Source organism: Myotis daubentonii, chromosome 4, assembly GCF_963259705.1.
Source record: "Myotis daubentonii chromosome 4, mMyoDau2.1, whole genome shotgun sequence".
Taxonomy (NCBI): Eukaryota; Metazoa; Chordata; class Mammalia; order Chiroptera; family Vespertilionidae; genus Myotis; species Myotis daubentonii.
The window spans coordinates 87,751,331-87,768,694 of record NC_081843.1 but is presented as its reverse complement, the minus strand read 5'-3'; the positions used below and the strand labels follow the sequence as shown (position 1 = coordinate 87,768,694).

Below are 17,364 nucleotides of genomic sequence, written 5' to 3'. Positions count from 1 at the left end.
AGTAGTATTTCATTGTGTAAATATACCAGAGCTTTTTTTATCCACTTATAGATACAGAGAACAGACTGACAGTTGTCAGTGGGAAGGAGGGTTGAAGGCTGGGTGAAAAAGGTGAAGGGATTAAGTAAAAAAGTCATAGACACAGATCTGTATGGTGATTATCAGAGGGAAAGGGGGATGGGAAAGTAGAAGAGGGTTAAGGGGAGATACCTGGTTGCAGAAGGAGACTTGACTTTAGGTGGTGAACACACAATATAATATAGAGATAATGTATTATAGAATTGTACACTGGGACCCTATATAATTTTATTAACCAATGTTACTCCAATAAATTCAGTACAGATTAAAAAACAAAAGCTAGTTCTTTGTTCCTTGGCATTTTAACCATGTTTCAGCCTTATGAGCTTAGGTGTTTTAAGTGCTGAAATGCTGTTCAGACACGGCCACTGGCAGTCGGCTTCCTGTCTTCCTTTGGGCACGTTTACTGGGCTCTGTTGCATTTGGTGACAGTCCACTAGCTACTACAGGCCATCATGGACAGAGCCCTGGCCTTGCCCTGTGTTACCACACGTGCAGGTGTCCATGGGACCACAGCCCTTTTCCTCTTAAAAGTCAGGTTTCCATCTCAGAGCCCGAAGAGAGATACTTCCTAAAAAATTATTTGCCACATAAAACCTTCTTTTAAAAATTTTTCACAATTTTAATATTTCAACCCCCTAGGCTGGTGACACAAAGCTGGGCCTCTCCATGCTGTGTCTCATGCAGGTTCCCTAAGATCTGGGGGGTGAAGACCAGCAGTTGACACCCAGTGAGGCCTGGTGCTCCATGGCTACCCCGGAGCCTGAGCTGCTCACAGGTGACCTTGGTGCCCAAGGTAGCCAGGAATGCTGACGGGCAAAGGGCCCCATATGGATCAGACCCTGGATTCCCACCCTGGGATGGGGGTCTTCTATCTTAGTGCATTTACTCTCCCAGGCTCCCCCTGGAGGGGGCATGGGTGACTGTCTCATATACAGAGCAAACAGCAGAATTCCCCACCACCACCACCAGCTAGCCACCATGCCCCCACACCCTCCATCCACCCTAGCTGACCCTGTGTCTTCCGATCACCCCTGCCTTTCCCCACTGTGCTTGGCCAGGGGACAGACTGTCTGGGGTCCTCTCCACTCCTCTGCTGACTGGCACCAAGGACCCAGTGCCAGGCCCAACCTCACCCGACCAATGTTATTGGTGGGCTGGAGACTCTTTAAAGCTGGGGAGCAGAGCCCTGATATTCTGGGTCACTGTCTGTATTTGAGGGTGGGTATAGTCATGAGTAGGTGCCCAGGTGGGGGGCTGCCTGGAGTTGGAGGCATTCTCCCCATAGCTGGGAGCCCAGGACTTCTGGGGAGGGCCCCACCATGGGAAATTTAGGACACCCTGTCACCTGGGCCCTGCTGGCTATGCAGGTATTTGCTAAACAAATAGAAGCGGCTGGAAATGCTAGATTTCAAGATTCTTGAATTTCAAGATTCTTTTATTCGGACATGAAGGCCCCTAGAGATAAGGGATTTCCTTGAGCTACAACTCTGAGCTGAGCTGAGCGGGGGACAGGATCCCTCAGGCCTGCTGTGTAGGTGGGCCCTTATTGCTGGGGTGCTCACAGCATCCTTGTCCCTGCCTCCGGTGTGTTGTGGTCTGCACCCCCTACCTTTCCTGCCCCTGCTTGCCCTCCCCCTGAGCCAGAGGCTCCCCCCGGTACATGACCCATGAAGCTGCCCACTAACCCTGGCCCTGCTGCCTGAGGGGGAACACACCCGACTTCAGACAGTTAAATTGTGGGGGCTGTGCGCTGGTTCTCAACCTTCCTAATGCCGTGACATTTTAATACAGTTCCTCATATTGTGATGACCCCCAACCATAAAATTATTTTCGTTGCTAATTCATAACTGTAATTTTGCTACTGTTATGAATCATAATGTAAATATCTGATATGCAGGATGTATTTTCATTGTTCGCGACCCACAGGTTGAGAACCTCTGGCTTAGGAGCAGGGACTGGGGCCTTTGCCTCACTTTCTCACCTGAGGCCTCTCTGGCCTGTGAGCCCCAATGACAGGGACCTGCTGCTCTATCTGGGACACAGCCAGGGGCCTGTAGGGACCCACCTGTCAGATGAGCAGACTTGTCTGTCTCTGGTGCTTACTGCAGCACTCCAGTTCTGCCGGCCCCTCCCGGTGCCATGCTGGGACCACTGGTGTTCTGACCCTGTCATTTCTTTCTGGACATCACTTTTTAGTGGACCAGGATGAGGTCTTCTTTGTGCCTGGCCTGTGCCCTCCCCTCCCCACTGCCCTCGGCTTCCTCCTAAGTTTTTATCCCTCAGGAACGTTCTCAAAGATAAGCCAGCACCTTTTAGAGTGGCCCTTGCATCCTGGCCCTACTTCTGTGGGGCCCTGCCCCACCCCCTGGGGGCTGTCGCCCAGCTTCGCTTGTTCTGGGCTTCTACACCCATCTGTGGGGCTCCCAGCCTCCTGGGTCCATTTCTGCAAGTGGAACTCTGTGTTCTTCATGTAATTACAGGGTGTCCTGCCCACAGTGAGGTGCCGTGGGAGCAGGTCAGGTGTTGCTGGGATCCTGCGGCCTTTAAGACGGGATGTGGAGCCAGCTCCTGCCTGGGAGCTGAGCCTTGTCCCAGAGTGGAATGTCCAGCCCAGGAAGCTACACTTCCCAGCCTTTCTGCCCCCCACCCAGGACCCCCACCTGCCTTTTGGTTTACTGTGGAATTTCACATCCCAAATCCCAGGGCCACAGGGATAGACTCTGGGCTCCAGCCAAGCGGCCCTGAAAACCCAGGTAAATGAGATTTTGTAGAAACTGAGGAGTAGGAGGAGTGAAGACAGGGAGAGCATGGGAGCAGGGGGGCGGTGGGGGGGGGGGGGGGGGCCACGAGGATGCCATCATTCTGAAACAGTGGAGCATTAGTGTCCCATGTGGCTGTCCTGCCTGTGTGCTTTACCCCTGCCCATCCTGCCCCTCCCACAAGCCTGGCCTCCAGCCCCAGAGCCTTTGCACTAGCCTTCCCCCTGTGGAACCCCTCCCCTGCCCCTCCCCCCTTGCACTTTCTCAGTCTTTGTTTGAATCCCACTGGACATTATAAAGACCTCCCTCAACTCCCTTGGAGAAGAGATAATCCCCTCCACCCCCACCCCACTCCAGGTGTGCCCACCACACCTGGACACCTATTGTCTGCTCATTTGTGTTGTTCCTCCTCTGTCTTGGGGCCCAGCCACTGACCAGTGAGCCTCCATTGGCGTCTGGGTGGTAGTTTTCCCTGGAGACCTGAGTCCATGTGGCAGGTGGCTGCTGATGTCCCTGAGGGTCTGCTTCCCTGGCCTCGTGTGGAGGCTCTTTTGTTCACCTGCTGCTGCGTGTCCTTGGGCCCAGTGCTCTGCTGAGCACCCCAGCAGTAAGGGCCCACCTACACTGCAGTGCCTTGCGCTCCTGCACCCTTCACCTGGAAGCCCCATGCTGCCCACTGTGTTGACTGCTGACTGAGGGGTTCATTTCATGCTTCCTTCACCAGCTGGACTGTGGGCCCCACTGCCTCAAACTCTCCCCCAGCTACCGGTGCCAGGGGCCTGCACATCCTGGGCCTGTGAAACCATCAGTGCTGATGGAGCCAGATTCAGGCCTGAGCTGGCCTTCTGGCTGGACCCCTCGGGCACTGGCTAAAGGGCAGGCAAGCAAGGACTGTCTGGTAGTGGTGGTGGTAGGATTCCTTGGTTGGGGGGAGGGGGATGGGGGTGGTTCCTGTTATAGGGTGTCATGTTGAGGGTTGCCGTACACCAGAGGTGCTGACCTCTGAGGAGTGTCATGGATGCCCATTGCTGCCTCAGGAGACCCACCATCACTGCAGGCCTAGAGTGGTCAGTGCAGCCATCCAGGAAGACTGCTTGGCCACCGACTGCAGGGCAGAGTGTAACTCCAAGGGAATGACTGAGACACTTTGCGGACACCTCCAGATTGGGCAGTGAGTGCTAAGATTTGAGTTGAGAGCTCTTGAATAGTGATGATGGGGACGGCAGGGATGTTGGGGTTGGCTGAGAGTTTGAAAGACAAAAATAGCTGTTTTAGAAAAGCTGCATTTAATTTTAGATTTGAGTGGGATAGCTAAGAAGAAATAGCACGTATGTAGCAGTAAGCATGGGTGCTGGAAGTTTTCTTCATTGGAGGTACAGGTTATCTTAACGGTCACACAGGTCCGTGGATAGGGAGCCTCAGAGTGGGATACAGTTGACACCTAGGGTCAGGAAGACAGTCAGCATTCACATGTTAGTAGTAAGAAAAAGGCAAATAGTCCATGTGAATTTGGGCAAGTCACAAAATTCCAGGTACCCAATACACACTCTGTACTCTCCGTCTGAAGCTGCCCTCGGATGTGACCTGCACTCCCTGGCCCCCCAGCAGTCATTCCCACCCCACCCCCCACGTTGACACCTTGGCTCACTAGCCACCTTCATGCTTGTCTTTCTGTAAAGAGGAAGCTTTTTCCTAAGAGCAGTCCTGTATGTGACGAGGTAAAACTGACCCCGACTGTTGAGACATCGGCTTTTTGTTTCCCTTTTGCATTCATGGATTCTAACTCTTAGAATCAGTGTGAACGCTCCTGTTTATCCCATACTGAAGGCAGCAGAGAGTTGGGCCCAGCAGTGTTTTGTATCTCTCAAGGATGTGGTGGTGACGGGGAAGCACAGCGGAGAGCTCGGGCGGGTTTTCTGGGTTAGCATCTGCCACGTTGGGCCCCCGGCTGACCTCAGAAGCTCCTCCAGGCTCGGCTCCAGGCTGCTGTGGCTGGTGGAGTTTTCTAAGGAAAGTGCTGGGTTGTGCCAGCTGGTGGGACTCCTGTGAGGATTACTGTGCTTTTTCTAAGTTGTTTTTTCTTTAAAAAGAAAAATAAAATGAGACGTCTTACTGCATCAGGAGAAAGTGGCCCCAGTAGATTTGACTGTTTCTACGTGGCTCTGTGGACCACCTCCTGCCTGGACAGGCTGAGGTGTGGGGACCGCCAACTTCTCAGGGCACCAGGCGTCAGCTTCCCAGTTGTAGAATATTCTGTCTATTCTAAATCAGGATTGGCAAGAACAGCTTGGTTTATTTATTTATTTTTTAATAAGTAACAGTAAAAGCAAGATTAATTTCCTGGGCAAGGCTTTCCTGTTTATCTCACATTGCCCCGTAGAGCTTCCTGCGGGATGAATGCATTGCATCTCCAACCTGTTCCTCTTGACATAAGCTTGGAGTTGACCAAGGCCAGCTTCCCAGGGTGTGTTTGTGGAGTGGAGTGCACAAGACCCAGCCCCAGAAACCGCTGCTCCAACAACTTCTGAACCCTAGTGCATGCTTCATTCCAAAGATGAGCCCTTGTCCTCCCACCCCCAGTCTCCAGCTGATCTGCCCTCATTCATTGCTCCTGTCCCAGGAGTCCCCCTCCCAGGAAAAGGCTCGGTGTGCCTGTCTGGCTCAATTCCTTCTCTGGAGGTCCAACATGGGCCCTCTTGTATGGCCAGGTATGTGAGCGAGGGTTCTGGGACCAGCCCTCCAGTGATTTGGGGAAAGGCCCGTCCTGCAGGGGTGCTGGGTGCCTGGTGTGGAAGGAGAACAGAGGGAGGCTAGTGTATCCAGCAGAGGCCATGCGGGGGGCCTGGGGTCAAAGGGTGACTTGGCAGCCATGCAGAGCTCTGAGCACCAAGGGATGGGGTTGGCCGTGTGTGGAGAGCCAGGGTGGGGCTGCCATGTTGCACCTTGGAGGAGTGGGGGTCTCAGATTCTGGATTTGTTTCGGAGGTGGAACTATTAGGAATTGGTAAGAAAGAGAGATGGCAGATATGACTGCGAAGTGTGTGTCTGCTGCCCAAGCAGGACCTGAGGGACAAGTCGCCTGTTTGAGGGGAAGGCTGGAGAGGAGCAGGCCAGCAGGGCTCAGTTTGGGTGGTGGTTTCGCATGGCTGTGGGTTCTCAGTTATGCTGTTGACAACGCATGTCTGGAGCCCTGGGCAGCAGACCTGGTGGGGTGTCAACATCAGAGCCATTGTGCCCGTGTCAGGCCAGGGTCCACGGGCAGGAGGTGCATGGAGGAAGGACTGAGTCCTGGGCCTGGGACTTTCCCCTCAGGGCACCTCGTCTATTCCTTGAACCTTGGCTTTTGCTCTGACCAGCTGACTGATCTTGGGAAGCTGCCTGCCTCTCTGTCCTGCCTATCCACTGTGGGTACCTTCTCTCTGGGACACGGACCACACCCTGCATTCCCTGGCAGGACTCTCCCTCCCCCCCCCCCGCCGCCCCCCCCCCCCCCCCCAGCAGTGGCCCTGCCTGTCTGCATCTCATTCAGCATGCCCTGCCCCTGGTGTACACGCTACCGTTGTTGGTTTGTTTGTATTGTTTTTGGTTTGTGGAGGGGCAGGGGTTTGTGGGTTAACTGATTGAGGTAGTTGATTTGTCTGTTGTATTGTTCCCTTTGTTCTGAAAGGCATACCCCTAGAGCTGGTGAGCAGCCCCCTTTAGTTCCTGCCTGCATGTGGTACCCTGTGGGCTGGGAGCAGGGTGGGACCCTGGCCTGTGGCACTTCCTCTCGGTGGCACAGCAGGTCAGCCCCAGCACCTCTGGGCCCTAGGGTCCGATCTTTATGTTTGCTGTGGCTACCCCCTTAATCCAGGCTCTACCCAGACCCAGGTCCCACACTCATTAGTATTTGTCCATGTCCTATGTGCTCACCTAAGCCTACCATCTTTGAAAAGAAACGAATTGCCACCTCGAGACCTGTCCTCAGTGTCTCATAAGTCAGAGCTCCTCCCTCTGCAGCCCTTGGGTCTGTCACACACAGGTGGTCTTCAGCTCACCTGTCCCTGGTGCATCCAGCTCTGTTCCCAGCAACACTGGGATCAGCAGCCTCTCCGAGTGCCCACACCCCGCTCCTGGAGAGTGGGCCTGGGCTGCCAGCTGGCAGGTGCACTCACACAGGCCCTACCTGAGTTCTCACCTGGCAGAGAACACACAGGCCACATGCTTGGGTGAGGTGAAGGCCGAGCCATGGGGACCTGGTGGAGCACCGGAAAACATGTGGGCTCTTAGCTTGGGATGCTGGGAACCCCCTGCACCCTGTGGAGGTGCAATTTACACAACACTATACATATGTAGTACATACACACTTAGTACACACACACACACACGCACACACACCAATAGAACCACTTTCTCCTCATCCTTCAGGCGGAGCCAGGTGGTTCACCCTGGGTATACTTTATGTTCCACCACCCACTCCTCATGTCATTGGAGACTAGTCTGTTTGCGGAGGGTCAGAGCCTATCCTTCCCCTGCTTGCTGCGAAACTCAGAAACCAGGACTGTGTCCTTCCTGATGCCCGAGAGCAGGAGCAGGAGCACTAATGCATCCCCTGAGGTTCACATATTGTGTCCCATGTGGAATGGCCAAGTGGACCCCATGGCTGCTGGCTACAGGAACATGTATTGCTAATTAACCAAATAACTTGGACAGCAGCACTCCGGCCCCAAGTCAAGGTGCTGGGCAGACTCCGGTCCCCTGATCAGGTCTTGACAGCTTCTCCCTGTTGGTCCAGATGGAATGAGGCACTGCCTCCATTCTAGTCTGCTGGGAACCACATGCTCTTTCTGGAACCCCATGAGATACAGTTGTTTTAGACCATGATTTATAGTAGGAACTATCCTGGAAACAGAAAATGCCTGCAGCCCGGCTGGTGTGCCTCAGTGGTTGAGCGTCGACCTATGAACTAGGAGGCCACTAGTTCGATTCTCAATCAGGGCACATGCCTGGGTTCAGGCTCTATCCCCAGTAGGGGATGTACAGGAGGCAGCCGATCGATGGTTCTCTCTCATCATCGATGTTTTTATCTCTCTCCCCTTCTCCCTTTCTTTCTCTAAAGTTAATAAAAACATGCTTGAAAAAAAAAAAAGTCTACAAAATGCCTGCAGAGCAGGGTGTGGTATAAATGCCACACCATCCAAGTGCAGATTTCCTGGGATTTTCAGGTTCTGTGCCTGTTCACACGTCTGCAGCACAGGCACCAGACAAAGGGTGATTTATGGGAACAAATAGTAAACTCTCCTGTAACATGATATCTTTGCAAATTGAGAGGGCCAGCTGTCAATTTTAATGGCAGAGCAGGATTGCTGAGCTAGCTCCCAGCCAGCACCCCAAAAGTGAGGGCACCCCAACAGTGAGGGTGGCCCACGGGCTGGGGAGAAGGGTGCAGGGAGGTGGGGTTACATCTCAGGAACAGGAGGGAAGTGTCACCTACAGACTGCGACCTCTTTTCCCTCTGCAACAGAATTCTAAAATAATCACAGAGGATGGAAAAAGACATAATATTTTAAACTAAATGTTAAAAATAAAGGAAAGGCAATCAACTTATGGGGTTAGATTAAAGAGGTACTTAAGAAAAAGTTGGGTGCTCTCAGTGTGAATTTTGGGAAAGAAGGTATTTCTGAAATTAATGCTCCTGGTTTTTACTGCAAGATGTGAATTAGACCGTTAGCATAGACTCAGAGTAGGAGTCACTCTGGTAAGAGCCAGAATCAGTATCAAACTGGTTCTAAAGGAGATGAATAAAATAGAAGAATATCTCAATATTGGCTGAAAAGTTCTAGAAGGCACAAATAATATAAACAATGAGATTGTAGATCAGGACTGATCTAAAAGTCACGACAAATGGCATGGGCAGCTTCGGTTATCCTGAAATCACTCGTGCCAGGAAGCTTAGGGGCGGAGGAAAAGTCTGAGGACTTCGAAGATTTCCTCATTGGCAAAAGTACTGAAATGAAACCAAGAGAAAAGAGAAAGCTTGATAAACAGTAGTCTTAGAAACATGGAAACAGCAGTCAGAAATCTCCCTAGAAATTTCTCTAGAGAGGCAGCTGGCTGGAATTCTGAGTTGTTCCCAGAGGATTCACCCAGAGGAGGCAGCACGGGAGGAGACCCAGGGGTCAGGGTCACCGAGGATCTCAATGACTCATTCTCAGAGGTGTATTCACGGGCAGACCCAGCGATTCCTTTATGTATGTATGTATGTATGTATGTATGTATGTATGTATGTTCCCCCAGCAATTCCTTTAAGACAGGGATGGGGACACCTGACCCTGCCAAGACATTAGTCGGAATTTGAAATTCAGTAAATCTAGGAGCTTTTTTCATAGCAACATAATTTTTAAGTTGATAATTTTGTATGGCCCGCAGACGTTGTTATAAATATCCAAATGACCCTTGGCAAAAAAAAAAGGTTCCCCACCCCTGCTTTAAGAAAAGAAATTAAGTGTCACTTCCCAGCACTGTCGCGAAGGTTTTAATGTGAGACAAGCTGTGAACACATCACTTGTGGTGAGTGAGGACAGGCACAGGTTTACCCACTGGACACAGACCTATGATAAAGTTCAGCATCCAGTCACGATGTAAAGCAAAGCCAAGCTCTCAGAAAGCCAGAGTGCAAAGGTGCATTCTCACCAGTAAGACATTTCCTGACAGCCTCGAGCCAGCACCACTTAGTGGGAAGCATGGTCACCGAGGCCAGCAGGACAGCAGGTATGGGATTGCCGCTTTGGTGCAGCCTCTGCTGAAACTGGAGCTTCCCGCTGGGCTCTCCCCACCCTGCTCCTGCAAGAGGAGGCGAGGAGGGCCAATAAACATTGCCATCATTTGCAAAACATGGTTATCAAATCCGCACTGTCCAACAGGCAGCTGCGGCCACAGGTGGCTATTGAGCACTTAAAACGAGGTGAGTGGCCCTAGCCAGCTTGGCTCAGTGGATAGAGCGTCAGCCTGTGGACTGAAGGGTCCCAGGTTCAATTCCGGCCAAGGGCACATGCCCGGGTTGCGGGCTCGATCCCCAGTGGGCAGTGTGCAGGAGGCAGCCGATCAATGATTCTCTCTCATCATTGATGTTTCTATCTCTCTCTCTCCTTCTCCCTTCCTCTCTGAAATCAATAAAGAAATATATTTAAAAAACAAAAAAAGAGATGAGTGTAAATTGGGATGCCCCATAAGCATAAAACTCACACTGGATTTCTGACATGAAAAATCATGGAGTACCTCATAATTTTTTATGTTGAGTACATGCTGAAGTGATATTGCAGGTATATTGGATTAAATAAACTATAAATTTCATCACCTTTATATTTTTTAAAGTGTGGCCTCTAGGACATTAATAATTACACATTAAATGGCTGGCATTGTATATCATGTTGGGCTGTGCTGGTCTTGACAGGGAGCCCAAGGGAATCTGCAGAGGCAGAGGGAACAGCCCACATGCGCTCAGTTGCAGGTGACAGAGGCCCAGCAAGGTGAGGCAGGTGGGGCTGTTCAGGCTTGGCCAGCCGAGAGCATGAGACCTCACCACAGACCTGTCTTTTCTGTCTTCTCTGCACCAAACCTGCATATTTGAAGTGTGTATTATTGCAGGTAACCGAACACTGCAGTATGGGTCATACGCCTTTATAAGTTTCAGTTCTGTCATCCTTCCCGGTCCTCTTCTGACTGACCACCTGAGTATCGGCTGGTGCAGAGCCAGAACGTCGTTGTGCATGGAAGTGCTTGTGTTTTGGTGACAGCTGTCCTTCCACCTGGACTCTCCTGGACTCGACCACTTGGCTGAACCCACGTGTCCATCATTCCCACTCCCTCCCTGTGTTTGCACTATCCCCTCACCTGCAGGGCCTGCCCCTGCCCACAGAGCCCCAACCCACCTTCCTGGCGTCCTCCCAGTTAGACCCGCGGTGGCACATTCTCTGCTGGGCTCGTGCCCTATAACTTCCTTGGGCTGCAAAGCCCCCCGAATTCCCTGGTCTTCCTGGGGCCTAGTCTTGCCAGCCCCACCCCTGCCATCTTGCCGTTTCACAGATGACATCTTAGTGCTGTGACAGTGTCCTCGTGTCATATAAGGCTCGGGCTCAGACTGCCTGCAGGTGTGGGAGTTGGGGCGGAGCACTGATGACTACTTGAGAGGGTCCCCCAACCCCGGTCCTCGGCCTCCCACAGGGGTGACTTTAGGACTAGGATGGAGCAGGAAAGGGGTAGCAGGTCCCCTGTAACTTGGGTAAGGTGTCACTGCTGCTCCAGCCACCTGAATGTTCCTGAGATGAAAGTACTCTGGCCAGGGCAGGTTCAGCGCCAGTGCCTGGTAGCTTCCACACGAGGATTCCAGAGGAGAGGTTCCTTAATGACTGTGCTTCTGGAACAACCTCAGTCTGTCTCCCCAGATCGCGGTCATGACGCTGACGCTCTTTCCCATCCGGCTGCTGCTTGCCGCCTTCATGATGCTGCTCGCCTGGCCCTTCGCGCTCGTCGCTTCCCTGGGACCCGCTGAGAGGGACCCGGAGCAGCCCCTGGCCTTGTGGCGGAAGTAAGTCCTGTCAGTGGTGCTCTGATGTGGGGAGTCACAGGGCCATGTCTTTGTTCTCACAGCTTCTATCCACCCAGTGTTTATCCTCCCCTCCCCGGGGCAATGTGTGCCAGGGCTGCGCTCTCTGGGCTGGGACACTGCGGCTCCTGCCACACCCCTGCCATGGTCTCCAGCTTCCAACAGGGTCCTTCCAGCCACATGGCTGCTATTTCCATGTCCCCCAGCCCTCAAACCCCAGTGTGGGGTGTGGGGCGTGCAGGAGGCAGCCGATAAAGGATTCTCATCATTGATGTTTGTATCTCTCTCTCCCTCTCCCTTCCTTTGAAATCAATAAAAATATATTTAAAACAAACGGGAGAACAAACTGCACACTGAACTCCTGAGAGGAACACACAATGACTTGTGCCCAAGTGTGGGACCCAGGGAGGCAAGAGGAAACAGGTTTTGAAATAACAGGGCTCAGAGCATATGCCCTTCGGCCTCGTGCACAATGGGGAAGCACACTTGTGCAGTGGATGGGGAGGTGGGTCCTCCCTGCTGTGCACAGCTGTGCGGCTCTGAGTAGACCGATGTTAGGTTAGGGAGCCTTTTTGTTCAATGTATGTTAGTGTCATTCAAAAGTTCCTAAAATAAAAATCTTAGGTTTTGTTAATGAAAGGAAGTGCGCCCTTTCACAAAAGTCCCTTACTCTAAGTTACTTTCAAAACACACAGTGTTGTAAAAACTATTATCTTCTTGCAACACCTGATCAGCAGGCCGACACCTGAGCCAGGCGGGCTGTGGTAATGGTCGTCTTGGTTCTGACACACACACACACCCAGCTCATGTGGTAGAAAGAGGGTGTCTTAGTCCTGTCAGGCTGCCTTAACCAAGTACCGCCAGCCGGGACTAAACAGCAGATATTCATGCCTGGAGACTGGAAGTCGGGGGCCAGGGTGCGGGCATGGCTGACTTTCTGGGAAGGGTCTCTTCCTGGCTGCAGATGCCACCTTCCCCCTGTGTCCTCACAGGACAGTGTTCTGATCTTTCTTCCTCTCCTTATAAAGACACTGATCCTATCAGATGCAAGCCCTACCCTATGATCTCATTTCACCTTATTTCAAAATATTGGGGATTAGGGCTTCAACATAGGAGTTTGGGGGACATGGTTCAGTCCCAAGTGCTCAGTGTGGGGACTCTGCTCTCAGATCTGAGAAGTCCATCTTCATGACAGCCTGGTGCCATGTGTGCACTGGAGACCAGGGCCTGGACTTGAACTTACTTTCAGCTTTTCAGCTGAAAACATCCCCCACCCCAGGGTCTTAGCTTGGGATTGTCCTGGAGAAGCCCAGCAGCCCCCACCTGCCCTCCAGTATGCAGCCCAGCTGCCTCGAGACCTGCTGCCCAGGGACTGGCCCTGCATTGAGCTTGAAGCTCCTTGCAGCTCCAGGACATGGCCCAGTCCCTTCCTGTCCTCGCAGCTCCAGGATGTGGCCTCAGGCCCCTCCTGTGCATTGTCAGCTGTCATTGCTTCATGGTGGTGGGGGGAAAGGGGAATAGTAGGTGGAGTGTTCCATCAACACACAGGCCAGCTCTCACCTCTCCCATTGTCCGGGTGCTTGCTCCCTTTTGTAGCAAAACCATTTGTAACATGCAGATCAGCAGTCTCCAGGACCACATGGATCTCAAAGACCCAGGTGGACTGGGCTCTTGTCCCACTCTTCACATGCCTGTATGTTCAGGGACCAACACCCAGGTTTCGATGTCAGGACGCTCCCTCCACCTGGACACACTGTCTCCTCAGTGTCCAGTTATCCCCCCACCTCTGTGACCCTTTATCCGCCATGTGCCCCTTCTTGTTTTGCTGGCTGCGTCTACCTCTCCCCGGCCTCGGCTGCAGCGAGTCCCTGTGCTCTCCTGGTGAGCTCATCCGGTTCAAGGATGTCCACGACTGTCCACAGGAGGAAGGAGACTCCCGTTTGACTTGCACCCTCTCTTGCAGGGTTGTGGACTTCCTGCTCAAGGCTATAATGCGGACCATGTGGTTCGTCGGTGGCTTCCACCGGGTGACCGTGAAGGGGCGGCAGGCCCTGCCTACCGAGGCAGCCATCCTCACCCTGGCACCACACTCCTCCTACTTCGATGCCATCCCCGTCACCATGACCATGTCCTCCATCGTGATGAAGGCCGAGAGCAGAGACATTCCGATATGGGGAAGTGAGTGAAGCCTTCCCCGCCCGCCCTCGGTGCAGGTCACTCCCATGTGAAATAGGCCCTGGGTTTGCGTCCCTGTTATCTTTCCTTTGTTGTGATTTCCTCTGCAATAGTCATTGTGGGTTTTATTTTTCATTACTGCCCTTAAATATAATTTGTTGAATTACTTCTTCAAGTTCTATCACCGAGGATCCTAAAAGCCTGGGCACAGCACAGAGCTCCGTCCCAGCACACTAGTTATTGTTCTCGAAACCCAGGCACAGGAGGGTCCCTAGACTTCATGGTAGATCACTGTGGCTTAAAACAACAGAACTGTCTGCTCTAATTCTGGAGCCAGAAGACCCTCATCACATTATCTCAGGACTGAGCCCCCGATGGGACTCGGGGGGGCAGAGCGGCCTTCCTGCCTCCCCAGCTCCTGATGCTCAGGCATCCCTGGGCCTGCGGTCCAGTCATTCCACCTCTTTCTCCATTGTCCCAGGGCCTCTGCCTGTGTCTGTGTCTGTGTCTTATAATCCAGGGTGAGCTCACGTCAAGATCCTTACCTGTTTTAAAATGTCACATTCACAGATTCTGGGGGCTAGGACATAGGCACATCTTTTTGGGGTCACCGTGGAGCACACTCACCATTATTGTGGAGGCTGTAAGGAATCCTGGGCACTCTAGGTGGCCCCCTGGGTGCTCTACATGGTCCCCTCACTTCACAGATGAAAGCACTCGCATGCCAAGCCTGGCCCAGCCCTTCTGGAGAAATGCCCATGGTGCCCCTGGAGGGTTGGCCAGCCTGTGCCAGGTTTGCATCCCCGTGGTTCCTCCAGCTGCTCTGCCTGGGCTCTGCCTCTCCTCTCCTCCTTGCCAACGAGCCTCTGCCTTTTTTTTTTTTTCCAACTCCTCACCCAAAGATATATTTTTATTTTTTTCGAGAGTGAGGAAGAGAGAGAGAGAGAGAAACATCCATGTGAGAGAGAAACATCGATCGGCTGCCTCCTGTACCCACTCTGACTGGTGGATGGATCCCACAACCTGAGTATGTGCCCTGACTGGGAATTGAACCCATGACCTTTCAGTGCGCAGGACAAACACTCTAACCAACTAAGTCATACAGGCTGCCTTTTAAACCTCATGTGGGTTCTGGAGCAGGGCTTGTCTAGCAGAGGCAGGCGATGGTTCTCTCCCTCTGTGTCTGTTACCTCTTCTTATGAAACCCAGTCACTGATTAGGGCCCACTTCAATCCAGACTACCTCCCTGTACCTTGAGTACACCTGCAAGTATCTTCTTTCTGCCTGGCCGCTGTGGCTCAGTGGTTGAGCGTTAACCCATGAACCAGGAAGTCTCAGTCATTTTGATTCCCAGTCAGCGCAAATGCCCGATCCCCGGTGTGGGAAATGCAGGAGGCAGCCAGTCAATGATTCTCTCTCATCATGGATGTTTCTATCCCTCTCACCCTCTCCCTTCTTTTCTCTGAAATCAATACATATTTTTTAAAAACATATCTTCTTTCCAAATAAGATCACTCTCACAGGTGTTTGGGGCTAGGACATCAGCATATCCTTTTGAGGGACACAGTTCACCCCACAACAGGAGCCACGTGTCCTGGGCCCTGCGACTCTGAGTCCATGGCCCTCACACCCTTCTTTGTTTACAGTGACAGAGGCTGTCTGCTCCCTGATGGGTCAGCCTTGCTCTGCTCCTTCCCTGATTAACCTCCTGTGGACTCTCAGTGTTGTTACTAAGGCTTCATGCTGTCCTCTAAGTTTACTGGAAGCTTTGGTGGTTTCCCAGTTCCCTGTGGCCAGGCATGGACTCCCACCCTCCCCGTGGTACAGCCCCTGGGACCTCTAGGGGTCTCACCTCTCACCGGATCCTGCTCAGCGGAAGTGGTGCATCCCCACATGACACCTCCCCTTCCCTTTCAGCTCTGATCAAGTACATACGGCCTGTCTTTGTGTCCCGGTCAGACCAGGATTCTCGCAGGAGGACCGTGGAGGAAATCAAGAGACGGGCGCAGTCAAACGGCAAGTGGCCACAGGTAACCGGGCCCTGCTTGCGTTTGAGTGGATTTATTCCAGAAGTTGTGAGCTTAAAGACTGAGGGGAGAAGAAACAAAGGGGCCAGAACCTGCCTTCCATAGGGGCTGGCTGTGTTTAGTTTCCTTTTATTTCTGATGAGTGTAAATCCAAGAATCTGCTAAATATCAGGTACTTTTGATTCTGGAATTTTAAAATTAAAAGAAGGAAGAAACCATTCAGACTTGTATCTCAAGTTCCCACAATCGTCTTTATTGACAACAAATCTTTGTATAAGTTCTGAGTCAGAAAGAGCTGCTACCCAGTCCTCGGGGTCGGCAGGACCTCGGTTCTGAGCAGAGCATTCGTCTATAAGGTGCCCACTGCTTCGGGGTCATGGGCTGAGCTTCCTGCGTGCATCTGGTTTCTGACCCAGGCCGTGAGGCGCAGGCCTCAGCTGCTGTTATCCGTCGAAGTGTTTGACCCAAGCTGTAATTTTCTTCTTTTAAACTGTGCCGACGTTCAGAAGCTGGAAATCCCCCCAGACTCTGGGTTCTGGCTGCTCAGGAAACACAAGGGGGGCTGGCTCCCAGCACCTGTACCCATGGGCAGCCACTTTGGAGTGGTTCCCTGGCTGCCACCCCTACCAGTGCAGGCCATTCCTGCCCCTCCTTCAGCTTACCTGCCAGACCCTCAGGGATGCCAGGGTGGCTCTTTGTTACCTGGAGGTGGTCTGCCCTTCAGGGACCAGAATTGAAAGCACCCACACAGGTGGTATTTTTCAGCTATGGGGAAGGTGTTACTGTGGATTCTGTTGGGGTTTCCACTTGCCGGCCAGCACCCCCATCCCCAGGGCCATTCCGTGTCCCGAGTCCTTTAGCCACACGCTCTCATCTGTGTGTCCCTGTCCCGCTCTGCCTCAGGACGCCTGCTCCCGCTGACAGCCTGTTCTGTGCAGTTGTGTCTGGTCCTCAAAGCAGCCAGGAGGCAGGGTCCACAGTTAGCATATGCAACTCCCTGGTCTAAGAAGGCACATGCTGTTGTCTACTTGCGTTGCTTCCAGATTTTAATAAATGTCATAGTTAGAGAAGAAATCAGCATAATCTTCCAAAATGCATTTTACCTTGTTCAACTGAAAATGATTAAAGTATCTAAATTATGTCAGCAGTAGGGAAATAGATTGTGAAAATTGGCACCTGTGAATTCTGAATTATGTCCCTTTATTGCTGAACTCTTTTTTCTCTTCTTTTTTTTATTTCAAGATAATGATTTTTCCAGAGGGAACTTGTACCAACAGGACCTGCCTAATTACCTTCAAACCTGGTATGTAGCTTTTTTTCCAATGTTTTTATTGATTCCAGAGAGAGAAAGGAAGCAGGAAGGAGGGATAGAAGCATCAATGATGAGAATCATCGATCGGCTGCCTCCTGCACGCCCCACACTGAGGATCGAGCCCACAACCTGGGCATGTGCCCTGATCGGGAATCGAACTGTGACCTCCTGGTTCATGGGTCAGCGCTCAGTAACCGAGCCACACGGCCAGGCTGTAGTTTTCTTAATTATTTTTTTCTCCTTGAAAAAGTGGGGGAGACCCTCACTCCCACCAGTGCTTCCAGTTGTCCTCTCAAAGTGCAGCTCAGCCTGGAGACACTCCTGTCTGCCTCCTGCCAGCAGGGTTGTGACCCTGGAATTCTCTGTATTTTCCACCAGCACAGATGGGGAGGGACCTTCCAGGCATTGGGTTGCTGCTGACCAGGAA

At 52.3% G+C, this 17,364-nt stretch overlaps 1 protein-coding gene across 2 annotated transcripts in view; it reads left to right on the top strand.

Annotated features, from left to right (window-relative positions):
* Positions 1-17,364, top strand: part of LPCAT1 (lysophosphatidylcholine acyltransferase 1) — a 36,421-nt gene that overhangs the window by 4,995 nt on the left and 14,062 nt on the right. For both annotated transcript variants that reach the window (XM_059694645.1, XM_059694646.1), the window contains exons 2-5: positions 11,263-11,405; positions 13,387-13,601; positions 15,516-15,628; positions 16,868-16,928. In XM_059694645.1, coding sequence (XP_059550628.1) covers positions 11,263-11,405; positions 13,387-13,601; positions 15,516-15,628; positions 16,868-16,928 — 532 coding nt within the window. The remainder of the gene's footprint in view (positions 1-11,262; positions 11,406-13,386; positions 13,602-15,515; positions 15,629-16,867; positions 16,929-17,364) is intronic.